General features: G+C 40.6%; 2 protein-coding genes across 6 annotated transcripts in view; one reads left to right on the top strand and one right to left on the bottom strand.

The window, feature by feature from the left end:
- The window catches only part of LOC102416174 (integrin subunit beta 3 binding protein), a 91,608-nt gene extending 72,222 nt beyond the window's left edge, over positions 1-19,386 (bottom strand). For 3 of the 4 annotated variants that reach the window (XM_025288564.2, XM_025288562.3, XM_025288563.3), the window contains exon 1: positions 19,244-19,378. In XM_025288564.2, coding sequence (XP_025144349.1) covers positions 19,244-19,248 — 5 coding nt within the window. In that variant the 5' untranslated portion in view covers positions 19,249-19,378. Of the gene's footprint in view, positions 1-19,243 lie in introns of all 4 variants that reach the window. The other variant, XM_044944901.2, reaches the window with a different exon arrangement.
- A 124-nt stretch (positions 19,387-19,510) lies between these two features.
- EFCAB7 (EF-hand calcium binding domain 7) overlaps positions 19,511-21,124 on the top strand; it is a 56,396-nt gene continuing 54,782 nt past the window's right edge. For both annotated transcript variants that reach the window (XM_006048965.4, XM_006048964.4), the window contains exon 1: positions 19,511-19,752. The gene's annotated coding sequence lies outside the window, so the exon portion shown is untranslated. The remainder of the gene's footprint in view (positions 19,753-21,124) is intronic.

Raw genomic sequence — 21,124 nt, 5'->3', positions numbered from 1 at the left:
CAACTCTTTGCGATCCCATGGACTATACAGTCCATGGAATTCTCCAGGCTAGAATACTGGAGTGGGTAGCCTTTCCCTTTTCTAGGGGATCTTCCCAATCCAGGGATCGAACCCAGGTCCCTGGCATTGCAGGCAGATTCTTTACCAGCTGAGCCACAAGGGAAGCCCATAAACTTCAAAAGTAGAAATCAAAAACTCAAAGTACACTGTACAGTTTTAGCCTTTATTTTTACATGCTATTAGGATGCAATACGACTTTTCAGAAGTAAACAAACCCCACCCTGACATTAACTGCTCAAAATACTATATTGCTTTATGAGTGATGGCTAATTCTTAGAAAACTAAATGCTTGTATTTAAAAGGTTTCTAGTTAGGTCTGAGATTGATCTAAGAAGCCCAAGGAGATATATGATAGTAAATAAGAAAGTAATATGAGTTAGACTGTTATCTTCCCCTCTCTTCAGTGAGAATCTAAAAACATGGTTTATTATGGGTAACGTGGTTTTCAGATAATTCAGGCATCTAATGACCAAAAGCTGGTAATATTTACAAAAAAAGACATTTACCAGACAAGACTAGGAGGGACCTAAGAGATTACTTGGTTCATCTAGGGAAGACTTGGTGTGATTTATCCACTATCACACAATCTCAGGGAAACTCAGATTTCACATCCCAATAAATCCTTGTTGAATTGAGGGGAAGGTGCTAAAGAAGAGGTAAAGAAGAGCAAACTACTAGAGGAATTTATGAACATATATTTTTACCATTCTGTTAGAACTGGGCCCAGTGTCAAGATATAAATTATCAAATTAAGCACCCACTAAATGCTTTTACCTTTTTGAAAAAACAACCAACAGTAGCACAAACATGAGATGATGTTAAATGGATTAGGACTGTGTTAACAGAAACAGAGAAAGAGATGGATGGAATGCACAAAGGACAGGCAAACTTGATTATATGTTTATATATACAAATATTTTCCAAAAGTATTTACTCATCTGCTACCAGTATTAATTAGCAATTAAAAGTGATCTATCTAATTCTATAAAGTGATAAATAAGTATCTCTTGTGGTTACTACCTTGGTTTTAAAAAAATTTAAGTCGCTCAGTCGTGTCCAACTCTTTGTGACCCCATGGACTATACAGGCCACGGAATTCTCCAGGCCAGAATACTGGAGTGGGTAGCCTTTCCCTTCTCCAGGGGATCTTCCCAATCCAGGGATTGAACTCAGGTCTCCCACATTGCAGGCAGATTCTTTACCAGCTGAGCCACAAGGGAAGCCAAAGAATACTGGAGTGGGTAGCCTACCACTCCTCCAGCAGATCTTCCCGATCCAGGAATTGAACCTGGTTTTATCAGGGCTTCCCTAATAGCTCAGTTGGTAAAGAATCTGCCTGCAATGCAGGAGACCCCAGATTGATTCCTGGGTTGGGAAGATCCCCTGGAGAAGGGAAAGGCTACCCACTCCAGTATTCTGGCCTAGAGAATTCCATGGACTGTATAGTCGCAAAAAGTCAGACACGATAGAGCGACTTTCACTTTCACTGGTTTTAAAAAAGGGGCATGTCAAAACAGGCAAAGAACTCAAATAGACATTTCTCCAAAAAAGATATACAAGTGGCTGGAAAACACAAGAAAGGATGATCAACATCAATAATATTAGGGAAATGCAAATCAGAACCACAAGATAACACCACAAATCATTAGGATGACTACCATCAACCCCACCCCACCCCCCAAAAACCCCTCAGTAAACAGGGGTTTGCCAGGATGCAGAACTGGAACTCTTATGCTGATAGGACTGTAAAATGGTACAGCTGCTATGGAAATAGTTTGGCAGTTCCTCAAAAAATTAAACATAGAATTAACACGTAATCCAGCAATCCCAATTCTGAACATATACCCAAAAGAACTAAAAGTAGGGACACATCTGTACATTCATGTTCATAACAGCATTACTGACAACAGCCAAAAGCTGAAAGCAGTGCAAGTGTCTGTGGACAGAGGAATACGTAAAACAAACTTGGCATATATATATAAATATACACACACATACACACACACACACACACAATCATACACACACCACACACAAGGGAATATTATTCAGTCTTAAAGGGAAAGAAATTCCACATGCTACAACACGGATGAACCTTGAAGACATTATGCTAGTGAAATAAGCCAATCAAAAAGGGACAAATACTATATAATTCCATCCAAGTGAGGTGCTTAAAGCAGTCAAATTCATAAAGATACAAAATAGAAAGGTAGTCACCAGGGGCTGGGAGGAGAGGTGAAGAGGGAGTTACTGTTCAACAGACAGAAAATTTCAGTTCTGCAAGATAAAAAAAAGTTTTGGAAATTAATGATGGTGACAGCTATACAACTATGTGAATATACAGCTGATCCTTGAACAACATGAGTTTGAACTTCGAGGATCCACCTATACTTGAGTTTTATTTTTCCAACAAATACATACTGGAGTACTACACAAACCATAGCTGGTTGAATCTGTGGATGTGGAACAAGGGATATGCAATGCTGATTATAAAGCTGTAAGTGGACTGTAACTGGTGTTCTTAATCCCCAAATTACTCAAGGGTTACCCGTACTTTACAGAACTACACTTTAACTAAGTCATGTCTGACTCTTTTGTGAGCCCATGAACTGTAGCCTCCCAGGCTCCTCTGTCCATAGGACTTCCCAGGCAAGAATACTGGAGTGGGTTGACATTTCCTTCTTGAGTATATTCTCAACCCAGGGACTGAATACGTGTCTCCTGCATTGGCAGGCAGATTCTTTACCGCTGAGTCTCCAGGGAAGGTGAAGTTGAAGGTGAAGTCGCTCAGTTGTGTCCGACTCTTTGCGACCCCATGGACTGTATCCTACCAGGCTCCTCCGTCCATGGGATTTTCCAGGCAAGAGTGCTGGAGTGGATTGCCATTTCCTTCTCCAGGGCATCTTCCCGACCCAGGAATCAAACCCGGGTCTCCCACATTGCAGGCAGACGCTTTACTGTCTGAGCCACCAGGGAAGCCTCAGGGAAGCCTTACTATATACTAATTATATCCCACCTATTATTTCCTAATTACACCCTTCTTATGGGTAACTCTTTAAATTCTACAGGTTTTTTTTTTCATTTCCACCTTAACCCAAAGCTACACCTATGCCCACAATTTGAATGTAAGTCCAGCTTCAGGTGTACTAGGTTTAGATTCACTGGGATCAAAATTCTGTTTGCTACCAGCATTACTGCTGGTGAGAATTTAAGATAAAGATATATGGTTTTATATCAACAGGCAAAGAGAGTAACTGTATATATAATTAGCTATATTACTCTTTAAAACCATCTTCCACTATTTTATTTAGCTTGCTGCTGCTGCTGCTAAGTCGCTTCAGTCGTGTCCAACTCTGTGCGACCCCATAGATGGCAGCCCACCAGGCTGCCCTGTCCCTGGGATTCTCCAGGCAAGAACACTGGAGTGGGTTGCCATTTCCTTCTCCAATACATGAAAGTAAAAAGTGAAAGTGAAGTCGCTCAGTCGTGTCTGACTCTTAGCGACCCCATGGACTGCAGCCCACCAGGTTCCTCCGTCCATGGGATTTTCCAGGCAAAAGTACTGGAGTGGGGTGCCACTGCCTTCTCCGTTATTTAGCTTACCACATGGTAATATCCTGACCAGGATTCTCTAACTCATCAGAGGGTTTCTCTGCTAGTTCAGTAGTAAAGAATCTGCCTTTCAATGCAGGAGACATGGATTGGATCCCTGATTCAGGAAGACCCCGTAGAGAAGGAAATAGTAATTCACTCCAGTATTCTTGCCTGGAAAATCTCATGAACAGAGGAGCCTGGTAGGCTACAGTTCATGAGGGCACAAAGAATCAGACATGACTTCACAAATGAATAACAAGAACAATTCATCAGAACAGAACAAATGCATGAGTTTTAGTATACAACATTACTAATAGCAGTTACAATATTTTTTTAGAAGTTGTTCTAGAAAAAAATAAACTATCATTTGACTTTTAATTAAGAACCAGGAATGATACTTCAAAGATTCATGAAGCTACAGGACTTAAGGTTCCCTTACAGGACTTTTTCTTTTTTAACATTAAGCAAATATATTGCTTAATGGATTATTATAAGGCAACCACACTTGTAACCATCACTGAACAAATATTTAAGTTTGCCATCTGTCTATGGCCATACCACCCTGAATGCACCCAATCTCATCTGACCTCAAAGGCTAATCAGGGTCCGAGCTGGTTAGAACTTGGATGGGAGATGTGTTTCATCTACCCCCCCAAACCTTTCTTTTGCCCCATCCTGTTCAGCCTTTTTTTTCCCGCATAAGTAACCACAATTGTGACTAACAGTAATCCATCATCCCTTACAGGACTTTTAAAACATTGGATTAAATATGATTTGAGTAGCAGAGCTGAGGCTAAGTGTGTGTATGTGTGGGGAGGAGATAAAATTAGTAAGGCAGATAAGACTCAGGCAGCCTTGATGTTATGCCAAATTCTTTCTCTAAGGTTGGGCAAATCACATAATCTCACTAAGCTTCATAAAGTTGATAGTAATACTGGCCTGTAAACCAGTAAGACATTTCTGATGGATATAAAAATATCATTTGGTATACAGTGCTTCCCTTTACTCCTCTCTATAATGGAGATATTACTGCCAGATACAACTACATGAAGAGTGTTTAGAAGATTATGCAATATGCTTATGAGACCCTTAGAAATCCTTTGATTAAAGGCAATGGCCAAATTCACATCCCATGTGACTCTTAAGATATAAATTAAGAAATCTAAAATGATGTGTTTTTCATTCTACGTATAGGAATGAGCAAAGGAATAAGAATCGCCCATCTCTTTTGCATTCTCCCTTTCATTCAAATTTATGCTCTTTTGTGTTCAACATTTACAGAGGTCATATAATAATTCACTATCACAGTATGGGTAAGTGGGACTATCACTTCAATGCACATAGAAATATGGTTACCATGTGAAAGTAACTAATGATTAATCTTGCTATTCTTCATGATAAAACTGGCCCAAACCATGACCAGTTATTGGGAAACATGCTTACGGTGTCAAAAGCTTCTTTATCAAAAGACTGATAGAGAATTGGGCTTCCCCGAATAGCTCCCAGGGTAAAGAATCTACCCGCAATGGAGGAGACACAGGAGACGCGAGTTTGATCCCTGCGTTGGGAAAATCTCCTGGAGAAGAAAAATGGCAACCTGCTCCAGTATTCTTTCCTGAAAAATCCCATGGACAGAGGAGCCTGGAGGGCTATAGTCCAAAGGGTCAAAAAGAGTCATATATGACTGAGCGACTAAGCACACAACCCTGTCGGTTTGTATCTAAAGCAGTCTCTAATGTGGATTTGTATCTTATCAGTTCTGGAAAAATCTAAGCCATAATCTCTCCAAATACTGGTTTTCCTTGATTCTACCTTTCTGGGACTCCCTCTAGAAGAAATCTTAGATTTTCTACTCCACTTTTCATATCTCTAAACATCTATTTCTTATCATTAATCTCTATGCTACTTTTGGGGCAGTTTCTTCAGGTCAATCTTCTAGTTTACAATTCTTTCTTTAATTGTGTCTAATTTACTGTTTAACCCATCCATTAGCATTTTTAAATGTTTATTTCTATTTATTTGTTTATGGCTACACTGGGTCTTCACTGATGCTCACGGACTTTCTCTAGTTGTGTCAAGAGGGCTTCTCACTGCAGTGGCTTCTCTTGTTACAGAGCAAGTTAAAAAACAATTTGATGAGTAGTTTGAGGGGTAACTTAATTTTTATATATTTTAAAGTTAAAAACATCCTAGGTTCATCTGTACCAGAAACCTGCAGTACAGCACAGGGAGCTCAGCTTGATGCTCTACAGTGATGCCAAATGGGTGGGACGGAGTGCGGGTGGGTGGGAGGCCCAAGAGGGAGGCGAATATGTATACACAGAGCTGATTTACTTTGTTGTACAACAGGAACCAACACAATATTGTAAAACAACTATGAAAGTAAAAGTTGTTAGTCACGTCTGACTCTTTGTGACCCAATGGACTGTAGCCTGCCAGGCTCCTCCGTCCATGGGATTTTCCAGGCAGAATATTGGAGTGGGCTGCCATTTCCTTCTCCAGGGGATCTTTCCAACCCAGGGATTGAACCTGGGTCTCCCGCATTGCAGGCAGACTAGAAAGAAGGGAATCATCTAATCCAATCAGTCCATATAATCTAATGCTATAGACATAAGCACTCAAAAAAAAAAAATTAGGAATAACAGTTTTTGTTATCCTTGACCCAGACTTTAATACTTATTACATTTTGTCCCAGTGGCTTTACCATTCTCTATATAAACAAACACAAATATACACATTTACAATTTTTTTTTTTATGATCTACTGAAAATGTTAGAGACCGTGTATACCTTTATCCCGGAGAAGGCAACAGCACCCTACTCCAGTACTCTTGCCTGGAAAATTCCATGGAGGAGCCTGAAGGCTGCAGTCCATGGGGTCGCTGAGGGTCGGACACAACTGAGCAACTTCACTTTCACGCACTGGAGAAGAAAATGGCAACCCACTCCAGTGTTCTTGCCTGGAGAATCCCAGGGACAGAGGAGCCTGGTAGGAGGCCGTCTATGGGGTCGCACAGAGTCGGACATGACTGAAGTAACTTAGCAGCATACCTTTATCCAAAAATATTTCTGTGTGTTTTTCTAAGAACAAGAGTATTCTCTTACATAATTACAATACACTCATCAAAGTCAGGAAATTTCTTTGATTGAAATACAATTAATTTCAATAATTGAACAATATTTCAACAATTGAAATACATTAATTTCAGATACACAACAAAATGATCCAATGTATGTATATATTGTGAAATGATCATCATAGTAAGTCTAGTTAAAATCCATCACCACACACATTTATAATTTTTTTTCTTGTGATGAAAACTTTGAGGGCTACTCTCTTCAATTCAGTTAACTCACTCAGGTGTGTCCAACTTGGCGACTCCATGGACTGCAGATCGCCAGGCTTCCCCGTCCATCACCAACCCCGGGAGCTTCAGTTCAGTTCAGTTCAGTCACTCAGTCGGGTCCAACTCTTTGCGACCCCATGCCAGGCCTCCCTATCCGTCACCAACTCACGGAGTTTACTCAAACTCAGGTCCATCAAGTCGGTAATACCATCCAACCATCTCACCCTGTGTCATCCCCTTCTCCTCCTGCCTTCAATCTTTCCCAGCATCAGGGTCTTTTCAAATGAGTCAGCTCTCCGCATCCGGTGGCCAAAGTATTGGAGTTTCAGCTTCAACATCAGTCCCTCCAATGAACACCCAGGACTGATCTCCTTTAGGATGGACTGGTTGGATCTCCTTGCAGTCAAAGGGACTCTCAAGTGTCTTCTCCAACACCACAGTTCAAAAGCATCAATTCTTCTGTGCTCAGCTTTCTTTATAGTTCAACTCTCACATCCATACGTGACCACTGGAGAAACCATAGCCTTGACTAGACAGACCTTTGTTGGTAAAGTAATGTCTCTGCTTTTTAATATGCTGTCTAGGTTGCTCCTAACTTTTCTTCCAAGGAGTGTCTTTTAATTTCTTGGCTGCAGTCACCATTGGCAGTGATTTTGGAGCCCCCCAAAATAAAGTCTGTCACTGTTTCCACCATTTCCCCATCTATTTGCCATGAAGTGATGGGACCGGATGCCATGATCTTTGTTTTCTGAATGTTGAGCTTTAAGCCAACTTTTTCACTCTCCTCTTTCACTTTCAAGAGGCTCTTTAGTTCTTCACTTTCTGCCGTAAGGATGGTGTCATCTGCATATCTGAGGTTATTGATATTTCCCCCAGCAATCTTGATTCCACCTTGTGCTTCATCCAGCCTGGCATTCTGCATGAGGTACTCTGCATATAAGTTAAATAAGCAGGGTGACAATATGCAGCCTTGACATACTCCTTTCCCAATTTGGAACCAGTCTGTTGTTCCATATCTGTTTCTAACTGTTGCTTCTTGACCTGCATACAGATTTCTCAGGAGGGAGGTAAGGTGGTCTGGTATTCCCAACTCTTGAAGAATTTCCCACAGTCTGCTGTGATCCACACAGTCAAAGGCTTTGGCATAGTCAATAAAGCAGAAGTAGATGTTTTTCTGGAGCTCTGCTGCTTTTTTGATGATCCAATGGATGCTAGCAATTTTATCTCTGGCTTCTCTGCCTTTTCTAAATTCAGCTTGAACATCTGGAAGTTCTCGGTTCACATACTGTTGAAGCCTGGCTTGGAGAATTTTGAGCATTACTTTGCTAGCATGTGAGATAACTGCAACTGTGTGGTAGTTTGAACTTTCTTTGATATTGACTTTCTTTGGGATTGGAATGAAAACTGATCTTTTCCAGTCCTGTGACCACTGCTGAGTTTTCCAAACTTGCTGGCATATTGAGTGCAGTACTTTAACAGCATCATCTTTTAGTTGAAACAGCTCAACTGAAATTCCATTATCTCCACTAGCTTTGTAGTGATGTTTCCTAAGGCCCAATCGACTTCACTTTCTAAGGCCCACTTGACTCTCTCTTAGCAACTTTCAAACATACAATATAGTATTATTAACTACAGTAACCACACTGTACATTACATCCCCAGTACTTAATGTATTTCATAATTAGAAGTCTGTACCTTTTGACCACCTTCCTTCAATTCTTCCCTCCCCATCCCCCATCTCTAGTAAACACAAATCTTACCTCTTTTTCCATGAGTTTGTTCTTTTTAAAGATTCTGAATATAACTGAGATTATATGGTATTAACCTTTCTTTTTGTATTTTGTTTAGCATAAGGCCTCAAGATGCCATCCATATTGCAAGTGGCAGGATTTTCTTTTTTGTTATTGTTGAATAATATATATATACACACACACACATATAATACACACACCAGATTTTCTTTATCCATTCAACCACTGATGGATACTTGGCTATTGTAAATAATGCTGTAATGAACATGGGGGTACATGTATCTTTCTGGGTTAGTGTTTTGATTTCCTTCAGATAAACACTCAGAAATGGAGTTGCTGGATCACATAAGAGTTCTATATTTTGAGGAAACTCCTTATTGCTTTCCAAGTGGCTGCATCAATTTAGATTCCCACTAGCAGTGCCCAGGTTCCCCTTTCTCCACATTCTCACCAGCACTTGTTATCTCTTATTTTTCTGATAAGAGCCATTCTATTAGGTATGAGGTTATATCTTATTGTGGTTTTGCTTTGCATTTTGATTAGTGATGCTGAACACCTTTTCATGTACCTGCTGGCTATCTGTATGTCCTCTCCAGAAAACATGTTTCCTCAGATCCTCTGCCCATTTTTTAATCTGATTGGTTTTCATTTTCTTTTTTTGCTATTGAGTTATAGGAGTTCTTTGTATATTTTGGATTTTAATCCCTTATCAGATACATAATATGCAAATACTTTCCCCCATTCTGAAGACTGCCTTTTCATTTTGTTGATGAAGAAGCTTTTTCTGTGCAGAAACTTTTTATTATGATGTTGTCCCACTTATTTTTGCTGTTAATGCCTTTGCTTTCAGTGTCAGATCCAAAAGATCATTGCCAACACCAATGTTATGGAGTTTATGGCCTATGTTTTCTTCAAGAGTTTTATGATCCTAGGTATTACCTTCAAGTCTTAAATTTTGAGTTGATTCTACATTCATGAAAAAGAATACATCAGCCAGCAATTTTCTTACAATTCTTTTTTTGTACTCTGGTTTCTGATGGGGGTGGTATCTGTGTTACTAGGATTAAATGACTTGGGATGTATATATCTCTTTAAATCTAGTCTGATATTCTCAATCTTTTCATTGGTGTCTTTACTGTACTTAGACTTAATGGAATTATTTTACAGTTGGGTCTACATTTTGCTACCTGTTTTCTGTCTCTTGTTTTTTCCCTCTGATCCTCCTTTGCTGCCTTCTTTTGATTAGATATTTTTAGCATACCACTTCAATTCTTCTACTGTTTTTTTTTGTACTTTTTGGTTATTTATTATCTTTCTTTGTAATTTTTATTAGTTACTTTGGGAACTATAATATACCTTTTAAACACATCACAGTTCATTTAGAGTTAATACAACTTTACAAAAATGTAAGACTCTTACAGTGTTACTGTCCACTCACTCTGTCCTTTGTGTTATACTGTTAAACATATAAACGTTATAAAACTCACAATAAGTATTATAATTCTTGCTTTAAACACTTGTCTCTATTCAAGAAGTTATAAGCAAAAAATACATACAGTTGACCCTTGAATAACATGGGTTTGAACTGTGCTAGTCTACTTATATAGATTTTTCTTAATAAATATACAGTCAACCCTCCATATTAATGGGTTTCACATCTGTGGTCAAGATTTTCACCCATGGTTGGTTGAATCTGTGCATAGAAAACCCTTGGATACAGAGGGCCAACTGTTTTCATTTTACTAAGCCATTTAATATAAGGGATTTGAGCATACACAGATTTGGGTACATGTGGGGCTTCCTGGAATCAATCTTCTTTATCAAGGAATATAAAGCATATTTTAACGTTCTCTCAGAGAAACTCATCAATTTTCATGAATATGTCATCAGAATGGACCCCACAGAAATATTGTTTAAAATAGTTTCCTCCAATACTAAAAGTATTCCAACTATACCCTTAACTCAGTCTACAGCTTGGAACAGAATAAAATTAACTCTCACAGGAACAGATGGAATGTCCTTGTCTGAATTAGTATAATAATCCACACTAATTAGAAAGACTAAGCAAGTAATACTAGGAATCTTTAAAAAGGAAAAGATATAATGGGGCAGGGGAAGCACTTAAAAGGAGATTTGATTATTTATAGAAAGAACTATTACAAAACTATGTTTGACTTTAAAGTGTGTTAGTCACTCAGTCATGTCTGACTCTTTGTGATCCCATGTAGCCCGCCAGGGTCCTTTGTCCATGAAATTCTCCAGGCAAGAATACTGGAGTAGGTCGCTGTCTCCTTCTCCAGTTCTCCTGTAAGGGGAAATTAGAATTGGATGCCTCAAGTCCAAGGGAGTCCCCTGGGCATGTTCATTATCAGAGTGTGCCTCTCCTTGTAAAGCGCTTCTGACTGCCAGACTGTGAGCCACTCAGGGACCATTGCTCTTTCAATCTTAACGTATCTAACGTGTACTCCAAAGATCTTTCCTTTGGAACAGAAGGAAATATTTCCCATTTTCATCTGTCCCAAAGATGAAATGACTTTTAGTATTATGCAAATAATAATCTGACTTTTAGTATTATGCAAATTATGGAAAATTCTGAAAGAGATGGGAATATCAGACCACCTGACCTGCCTCTTGAGAAACCCGTATGCAGGTCAGGAAGCAACAGTCAGAACTGGACATGGAACAACAGACTGGTTCCAAATAGGAAAAGGAGTACGTCAAGGCTCTATCTTGTCACCCTGCTTATCTAACTTATATGCAGAGTACATCATGAGAAACCCTGGGCTGGATGAAGCACAAGCTGGAATCAAGATTGACGGGAGAAATATCAATAACCTCAGATATGCAGATGACACCACCCTTATGGCAGAAAGTGAAGAGGAACTAAAAAGCCTCTTGATGAAAGTGAAAGAGGAAAGTGAAAAAGTTGGCTTAAAGCTTAACATTCAGAAAACTAAGATCATGGCATCTGGTCCCATCACTTCATGGCAAATAGATGGGGAAACAGAGGAAGCAGTGGCTGACTTTATTTTTCTGGGCTCCAAAATCATTGTGGATGGTGATTGCAGTCGTGAAATTAAAAGACACTTGCTCCTTGGAAGGAAAGTTATGAGCAACCTAGAGAGCATATAAAAAAGCAGAGACATTACATTGCCAACAAAGGTCCATCCAATCAAGGCTATGGTTTTTCCAGTGGTCATGTATGGATGTGAGAGTTGGACTGTGAAGAAAGCTGAGTGCTGAAGAATTGATGCTTTTGAACTGTGGTGTTGGAGAAGACTCTTGAAAGCCCCTTGGACTGCAAGGAGATCCAACCAGTCCATCCTAAAGGAGATCAGTCCTGGGTGTTCATTGGAGGGACTGATGTTGAAGCTGAAACCCCAATACTCTGGCCACCTGGTGCGGAGAGGTGACTATTTGACAAGACCCTGATGCTGGGAAAGATTGAGGGCAGGAGGAGAAGCGGACGACAGAGGGTGAGATGGTTGGATGGCATCACCGACACAATGGACATGGGTTTGGGTGGATTCTGGGAGTTGGTGATGGACAGGGAGGCCTGGCATACTGCGGTTCATGGGGTCGCAAAAAGTCGGACACAACTGAGCAACTGAACTGAATTATGCAAATGTAAACATGGCTTGAAATTTGTCTACAAAAGATGACATCTCTTTAAAGCAGCAACTTAATCATTCAATTAATATTTATTGAATAACTATACTAATCCATGAGATCAATGAGTAACAATCTAAGTGTCACAATTGGTAAAGTAGCAGAACCAAGATTCAAACCCTGGTCTGTCTTACTTCAAAGTCTTCAAATCCAAGAATAAAAAAAAAATTAAGGTTGCAACCTAGATGGAGAAATAATGATGCCACTAATTTTATAATGTACACAGGAGAGAAGCAAAGTTGAAAGGGATGATGATTAGCCTAATGGAATCAGGAACAGCATTTATCCAATGCATTTGTTTTCCCAATTCCAAGACAGCATCTGCCTTATATGACCAAAGAGAAGGCAGAGAAAACTATAGTTATTGAGACTGTAATTCAAGATAATTAATTTCTAAATCTTTAAAAAACATTTTGAGTAGTATTTGACACTAAAGAATACATATAGAATGATTAGTTTATGAAGCATAATGTGAAAATAAACACCCATAAACTCACCACACAACTTAAGAACTAGACCATTGCCAATATGGATGGGTACACCTATATGTGCTTTCTCTAATCCGTCTGCTTTCCCCAGAAAGGCTACCATTACACTAAATTTTGTATTTATCATTCCTCTGTTTTTCTTCCCTAAATAAACTTATCATAAACATACAGAATCCTCAACTATAGTTTTTTGCTTGTTTTTAAGCTTTATAAGGGCTTCCCTTGTGGCTCAGCTGGTAAAGAATCCACCTGCAAAGCCCAAGACCTGGGTTCTATGCCTGGGTTGGGAAGATTCCCTGGAGAAGTGACAGGCTACGCACTCTAGTATTCTGGCCTGGAGAATTCCACAGACTGTACAGTCCATGGGGTCACAAAGAGTTGGATACAACTCAGCGACTTTCACTTTCATGCTTTATAAAGGTACTATGCCATTTTTAATGGCATAAAAAGAGCTCTTTAAAAAGAGCCACAAATTGGCTCTTTCATCCAGTATGTTTTTAAGATTCATCCATCCACTCTATTGTTATGGGACGTTACTATTTTACTTACTTTACATTAATTTAGGCCATGCATATTCCAACGGAGAAGGCAATGGCACCCCACTCCAGTACTCTTGCCTGGAAAATCCCATGGACGGAAGGGCCTGGTGGGCTGCAGTCCATGGGGTCGCTGGGAGTCGGACATGACCGAGCGACTTCACTTTATTTTTCACTTTCATGCATCGGAGAAGGAAATGGCAACCCACTCCAGAATTCTTGCCTGGAGAATCCCAGGGATGGGGGAGCCTGGTAAGCTGCCATCTATGGGGTCGCACAGAGTCGGACACAACTGAAGTGACTTAGCAGCAGCAGCATATTCCAAAATTACTTGTTATATTTTTTCCATGTCAAGGTTCAAATAAATTAGGAGATAGGTCACACAATCCCATGCCAAAAATGCCAAGTTCATATAAAAAAGTTATCATCTCAACATCACTTAAAAGCCATATCACTTTCACATATAACTTGCCAAGATAACTTTTTGCACCATTATTTGTGACCCTGCAGTTTAACCATGTTGAAAACTAAAAGTTTCCTAACAATTATGGAGATCCTCTACTGAAGTACTTTTGCATTACATAACCATTAATTTCATCTTGAATCACTTTGCCAAAATTAACTCAGTGAAGTTGCTATATATCAACTTTATATATATACATATAAAGCTGCTACACAACTTTAAGGTTATGTATTTATTGTCAGAATATAATTATTGCAGACTCTCCTAAGATAACATGTACCAGTTAATATGTTAAGAAAACAGGTGTCCAAAAGGTCCACATTTAACAGTTTTTAGGGGTTCCCTACTATCTATGGAGAAGACAATGGCACCCCACTCCAGTACTCTTGCCTGGAAAATCCCATGGACGGAGGAGCCGGTAGGCTGCAGTCCATGGGGTCGCTAAGAGTCGGACATGATTGAGTGACTTCACTTTCACTTTTCACTTTCATGCATTGGAGAAGGAAATAACCACCCACTCCAGTGTTCTTGCCTGGAGAATCCCAAGGACGGGGGAGCCTGGTAGGCTTCCGTCTATGGGGTCGCACAGAGTCGGACACGACTGAAGCGACTCAGCAGCACTATCTTCAGCAGAACAGGAGCATACCTCAGGAAGTATCACTACTTATCATGCAAACACAAACCAGATTCCACTGATTTCCTATTTGACAGGGAATTTGCAATGTTATCCTCATAGTTTTGTATAAGTGCTAACTGGGTTCTTTTTCTAGTGCAAGAGTACAGAGGCAAGTCTTTTTGCTTCATTCTGGGGAAAGGAAAACCTCTTTAATAATCCATAACTTCTAAAGGTATAAGTGAAATGTATTTATTGGTACCTGTGTGTAGGATACCTTATTAGGTGCTGCTGCTGCTAAGTCATTTCAGTCGTGTCGGACTCTGTGCAACCCCATAGACGGCAGTCCAGCAGGCTCTGCCATCCCTGGAATTCTCCAGGCAAGAACAATGGAGTGGGTTGCCATTTCCTTTTCTAGTGCATGAAAGTGAAAAGTGAAAGTGAAATCGCTCAGTTGTGTCTGACTCTTAGTGACCCCATGGACTGCAGCCTACCAGGCTCCTCTGTCAATGGGATTTTCCAGGCAAAAGTACTGGAGTGGGGTGCCATTGCCTTCTCTGTATTAGGTGCTAAGCTCTCTTATCTAGAAAGTAGAGATAACAGCAGCATCTACCTCCCAAGGTCTTTTTTAGGATTCAATCAAAAAATGTAGGTAAACGGTTAATTACCATATCCAAATCATAATTACATATTCAATAAATGTAGGTTATTATTTCTGTAAATCTTCCCACTTTCACATCAATTCTATTTGCTTCAGATGTTCCTCCTCCCACCTTGTGTTACTTTGCATTTGGCAAATATATGGGGAAACAATTGAAACAGTGACAGACTGTATTTTCTTGGGCTCCAAAATCACTGCAGATGGTGACTGCAGACATGACATTAAAAGATGCTTGCTCCTTGGAAGAAAAGCTATGACAAATGTGACGGGAAGTGAAGCGAAGTGAAAGTTGCTCAGTCGTGTCCGCCTTTTTGTGACTCCATGGATTGCATAGTCCATGGAATTCTCCAGGCCAAAATACTGAAGCGGGTAGCCTTTCCCTTTTCCAGGGGATCTTCCCAACCCAGGGATCGAACCCAGGTCTTGGGCATTGCAGGTGGATTCTTTACCAGCTGAGCCACCAGGGAAGCCCAAGAATACTAGAGTGAGAGGCTTATCGCTTCTCCAGCAGATCTTCCCGACCCAGGAATTGAAAAGGGGTTTTCTGCATCCCAGGCGCATTCTTTACCTACTGAGCTATGAGGGAAGCCCTGACAAACCTAGAGAGCATATTAAAAAGCAGAGACATTTCTTTACCTTCAAAAGTCCATCTAGTCAAAACTACACTTTTTCCAGTAGTCATATACGGATGTGAGAGTTGGACTATAAAGAAAGCTGAGTGCTGAAGAGCTGATGCTTTTGAACTCTGGTGTTGGAGAAGACTTTTGAGAGTCCCTTGGACTGCCAGATCAAACCAGTCCATTCTAAAGGAAATCAGTCCTGAATATTGATTGGAAGGACTGATGCTGAAGCTGAAGCTCCAAGTCTTTGGCCACCTGACCCGAAGAACAGACTCACTGGAAAAGACCCTGATGCTGGGAAAGATTGAAGACAGGAGAAGAGGAGGACGGAGGATGAGATGGTTGGATGGCATCACCAACTCGATGGACATGAATCCGAGCAAGCTCTGGGAGTTGGTGATGGACAGGGAAGCTTGGCGTGCTATAGTCCATTGGGTTACAAAGAGTTGGACACGACTGTGCGACTGAACTGAACTGAAAATAATGGAGAAAAGTTACTCTAGAAGTGCACAGGAGGAGGGTACCTAAATCAGCCTGGGGACAAGAGGCAGCCAGAGAACTTCATGTATTACATATTATCTCCGCACTGATCATAGAAAACACCCTCTTCCAACAACACAAGAGAAGACTCTACACATGGACATCACCAGATGGCCAACACCGAAATCAGACTGATTATATTCTTTGCAACCAAAGATGGAGAAGCTCTATACAGTCAGCAAAAACAAGACCGGGAGCTGACTGTGGCTCAGATCATGAACTCCTTATTGCCAAATTCAGACTGAAATTGAAGAAAGTAGGGAAAACCACTAGACCATTCATGTATGACCTAAATCAAATCCCTTACAATTATACAACAAAAATGAGAAATAGATTTAAGGGACTAGATCTGATGGACATAGTGCCTGAAGAACTATGGACGGAGGTTTGTGACATTGTACAGGAGACAGGGATCAAGATCATCCCTGAGAAAAGGAAATGCAAAAAAGCAAAATGGCTCTCTGAGGAGGCCTTACAAAAAGCTGTGAAAAGAAGAGAAGCGAAAAACAAAGGAGAAAAGGAAAGCTATACCCATTTGAATGCAGAGTTCCAAAGAATAGCAAGGAGAGATAAGAAAGCACTCCTCAAAGAAATAGAGGAAAACAACAGAATGGGAAAGACTAGAGATCTCTTCAGGAAAATTAGAGATACCAAGAGAACATTTCATGCAAAGAGGGGCACAATAAAGGACAGAAATGGTATGGACCAAACAGAAGCAGAAGATATTAAGAACAGGTGGCAAGAATACAGAGAAGAACTGTACAGAAAAGATTTTCACAATCCAGATGATCAGGATGGTGTGATCACTCACCTAGAGCCAGACATCCTGGAATGTGAAGTCAAGTGGGCCTGAGGAAGCATCGCTACGAACAAAGCTAGTGGAGGTGATGGAATTCCAGTTGAGCTATTTCAAATCCTAAAAGATGATGCTGTGAAAGTGCTGCACTCAATATGCCAGCAAATGTGGAAAACTCAGCAGTGGCCACAGGACTAGAAAAGGTCAGTGTTCATTCCAATCCCAAAGAATGTTCAAACTACCGCACAATTGCACTCATCTCACATGCTAGTAAAGTAATGCTCAAAATTCTCCAAGCCAGGCTTCAATAATACATGAATCGTGAACTTCCAGACATTCAAACCGGTTTTAGAAAAGGCAGAGGAACCAGAGATCAAATTGCCAACATCTGCTGGATCATGGAAAAAGCACGAGAGTTCCAGAAAAACATCTACTTCTGCTTTACTGACTATGCCCAAGCCTTTGACTGTGTGGATCACAATAAACCGTGGAAAATTCTGAAAGAGATGGGAATATCAGACCACCTGACCTGCCTCTTGAGAAATCTGTATGCAGGACAGGACGCAAGTTAGAACTGGACATGGAACAACAGACTGGTTCCAAATCAGGAAAGGAGTACGTCAAGGATGTATATTGTCACCCTGCTTATTTAACTTATATTCAGAGTACATTATGAGAAATGCTGGGCTGGAAGAAGCACAAGCTGGAATCAAGATTGCTGGGAGAAATATCAATAACCTCAGATATGCAGATGACACCACCCTTATGGCAGAAAGTGAAGAACAAAAGAGCTTCTTGATGAAAGTGAAAGAGTGAAAAAGTTGGCTTAAAGCTCAACATTCAGAAAACTTAAGATCATGGCATCACTTCATGGCAAACAGATAGGGATATAGCAGAAACAGTGACACTTTATTTTTTGGGCTCCAAAATCACTGCAGATGGTGACTGCAGCCAAGAAATTAAAAGACACTTACTCCTTGAAGAAAAGTTATGACCAACCTAGACAGCATATAAAGCAGAGACATTACTTTGCCAACAAAGGTCCATCTAGTCAAAGCTATGGTTTTTCCAGTAGTCAGGTATGGATGTGACAGTTGGACTATAAAGAAAGCTGAGGGCAAAAGAATTGATGCTTTTGAGCTGTGGTGTTGGACAAGACTCTTGAGAGCCCCTTGAACTGCAAGGAGATCCAACCAGTCCATCCTCAAGGAGATCAGTCCCGAATGTTTATTGGAAGGAGTGATGCTGAGGCTGAAACTCCAATACTTTGGCCACCTGATAGGAAGAACGGACTCATCTGAAGAGACCCTGATGCTGGGAAAGATTGAAGGTGGGAGAAGCGGACGACAGAGGATGAGACGGTTGGATGGCATCACCGACTGAATGAACATAAGTGTGCGTAAACTCCGGGAGTTGGTGATGGACAGGTAAGCCTGGCGTGCTGCAGTCCACTGGGTCGCAAAGAGTCGGACACGACTGAGCAACTGAACTGAACTGAACTGATATATTATGTCCACTCATACCCCAAAGAAAAAGAGCTTTGAACAACAACAACAAAAGTCTACAGGGGAATGATCATAAGCAAGAAAACTAAAGCCTGAAGTCAAATGATTCACTCAACGTTGGTCAGCTCTTTTCAGAACTGGCTACGCGTCCTCTTTTGAAAGATGAAATTTAGTTCTCTTGGGACCCGGTTCATGAGCTCTGCTACAAGTTTATAGGAACTTAACCACACTAATCTAGAAATTAAGGGGCTTTATCAAATTATACGGCGTTTGGCAATGTACTCTGTCGTATTCTCGGTATGTTAAACATATTTGAAATTATTTCAAGCAATACATCACTAAATATAGCCCACAGCCTATAAAATCTATCAAAAGCCTTGGAGAATCAGAATTAAAGTGAAGAAATACTACTAGATAAATAAAACTGGAAGGAAGAGAAGCAGAGTTGGGTTGGGGCACCAAGCACCAGGAACTGTCGGAGAAAGAGACAAATTTACTCTCTGAAAAGGACAACTAAAAGGTTACTGGGCCACAAAATATCTACTCGTCTTGCTCACAGAGGTACACAAACACAGCAACACCCGAAAGAAGAGATACTTACGGCATTTCAACTTTCAGGAATGCACCTCCGTCGCCAGATAAAATCCCTAAGCAACTCCTTCCGTAAACAGAGAACCTTCTAAGAGAGACACTGAAGCCTGAAAAACGCGGGCTAACAGTCACTCGACGCTGTGCTACACTCAAAGAAGCCCACCAGAAACATTCCGCCAGCGACAAGGGATCCCAGTGTACGCCAGTAAGAGGGGAGGAGAGTCAACACATAGACAGCACTCAGCCCCTGCCAGGGCAACGCAGGGCCCTCTCTCAGGATTCTGACAAGAAGGCCCCCTGAAAAAAACAGAGAGTCATCTCTGTTCACTCTGGAATAAGTATCCGCAGATTTCTAGCCGGACCATTTAGGGAGGTGCTCCGCATCTTGTTTCCGGTGGCGGAGAGGGGCAGTTTCCATGGTAATTAAAAGAAGGCCGAGGACTGTACTGCTGCAGTGAGAGGATTGCGGAGGCTTTGAGGAGAATTGACTACGCTCCCCCGTTTGTGACCTGCAGTTAGGTAGCAAGCAACTCGCTGTCTCTCTCTTTGCCCGCTCCGTCCCTCACTGTTCGGCTTCCTTTTCTTCACCCGCATCTTTTACTACTTTGTCATACGTAGCCTTGCTCCATGTCTGTACTTAAAATGTACATATAAATGCGATTTTATTCCCAGAGTAATACAAAAAATAGAGAGATGTTGCCCGAGATCAGCCCTGAACGTATTTTACAGTGTAGGGACGGTGACTAGATGACTCTCTGCTTTCACTTGGCCCTCTAGAAGCCTTAGGCGCTTGTTAACAGTTTATTTTTCTTGCTATTGTGTGGCTGGTTATTTATGGAGCATTTGCTGCAATGTACTCTCTAGGCCCCTGTCTTGGTCTCAGGCTGGAGTTTTAAATGCAGGAGGTTTCCAAGCCTGAGGGGCTGAATTATATATTTAATTATGCTTCAGTTTAATCTCATGTTACAGAGCGGGGGGCGGGGGGTGAAGAATTCTGCAACATTTTTGCTGTGGGATTTCCATTTGAGGGCGTCAGTTTATTTGGAAAGAACAGTTGAGGACAATCTGAAACACACACAAAACCTTAAATTTCTAAGTTTCTGGCTTCAAAATGAACGTTCATTCTCCTTTCCTTATTGGAACAGATTTCTTTCACATTTGTGAAGATACGCGTGCACGCATATGTGTTTAAAAACTGTGATGCTTAATTATAGTTATACCAATTTGCAGTAACCAGACTGTGACACCACATCCCTGTGGGGTCCTTCTAAATCTGGTGTAAGATGAAAGTGTCAGGCAAGCGGTCTGTGTATTATAAATAGGGTACTTCATCCATGATAAGCGATTATTATCTTTCTTTCCCAAGTGTAAAAGACCTATATAATTCAAGAAGGTGTTAGTAATTTAGGCCTCCTGAGTAAGAATCCAATGAGTCCTGAAGGGGACCCTACCTGTGTCGTCTTATTGTTGAACTAGAAATATTCAATTTATTAGGTTGAAATGTATTTTTAGAAGTCAAAGCTGGGTAAAATAATGTTGGAAGCTGTTAGACCACCAGCACGATTTAGTGCCTTATAGTAACTGTTGCACAAGAAACCTTTTATCACATTAAAAAAGAAGAAACTGTTACCGAAATTTACATGCTTTTGCTGCTTACTCTTAGCTGGGTGAGATCTCTGTCTCTCAATTTTCGTATCTGTAAAAGGTTCAGAAAGTACCTGACCACTGTAGTAGGTATGTATCAAGATGTATGACAGTTCTTTAAACTCTTATGAGCCGAGGTGCTGTATAAACCCCCAAATTATTGTTATTATTAACATTATTATTGGTGGTAATAGAATGCAGTAAAACCGCAAGATAATGCTATACATGGGATTTTAAAAATTCAGTC

Source organism: Bubalus bubalis, chromosome 6 (genome assembly GCF_019923935.1).
Source record: "Bubalus bubalis isolate 160015118507 breed Murrah chromosome 6, NDDB_SH_1, whole genome shotgun sequence".
Classification (NCBI taxonomy): Eukaryota; Metazoa; Chordata; class Mammalia; order Artiodactyla; family Bovidae; genus Bubalus; species Bubalus bubalis.
This window is presented reverse-complemented; position numbering and strand designations above follow the sequence as displayed.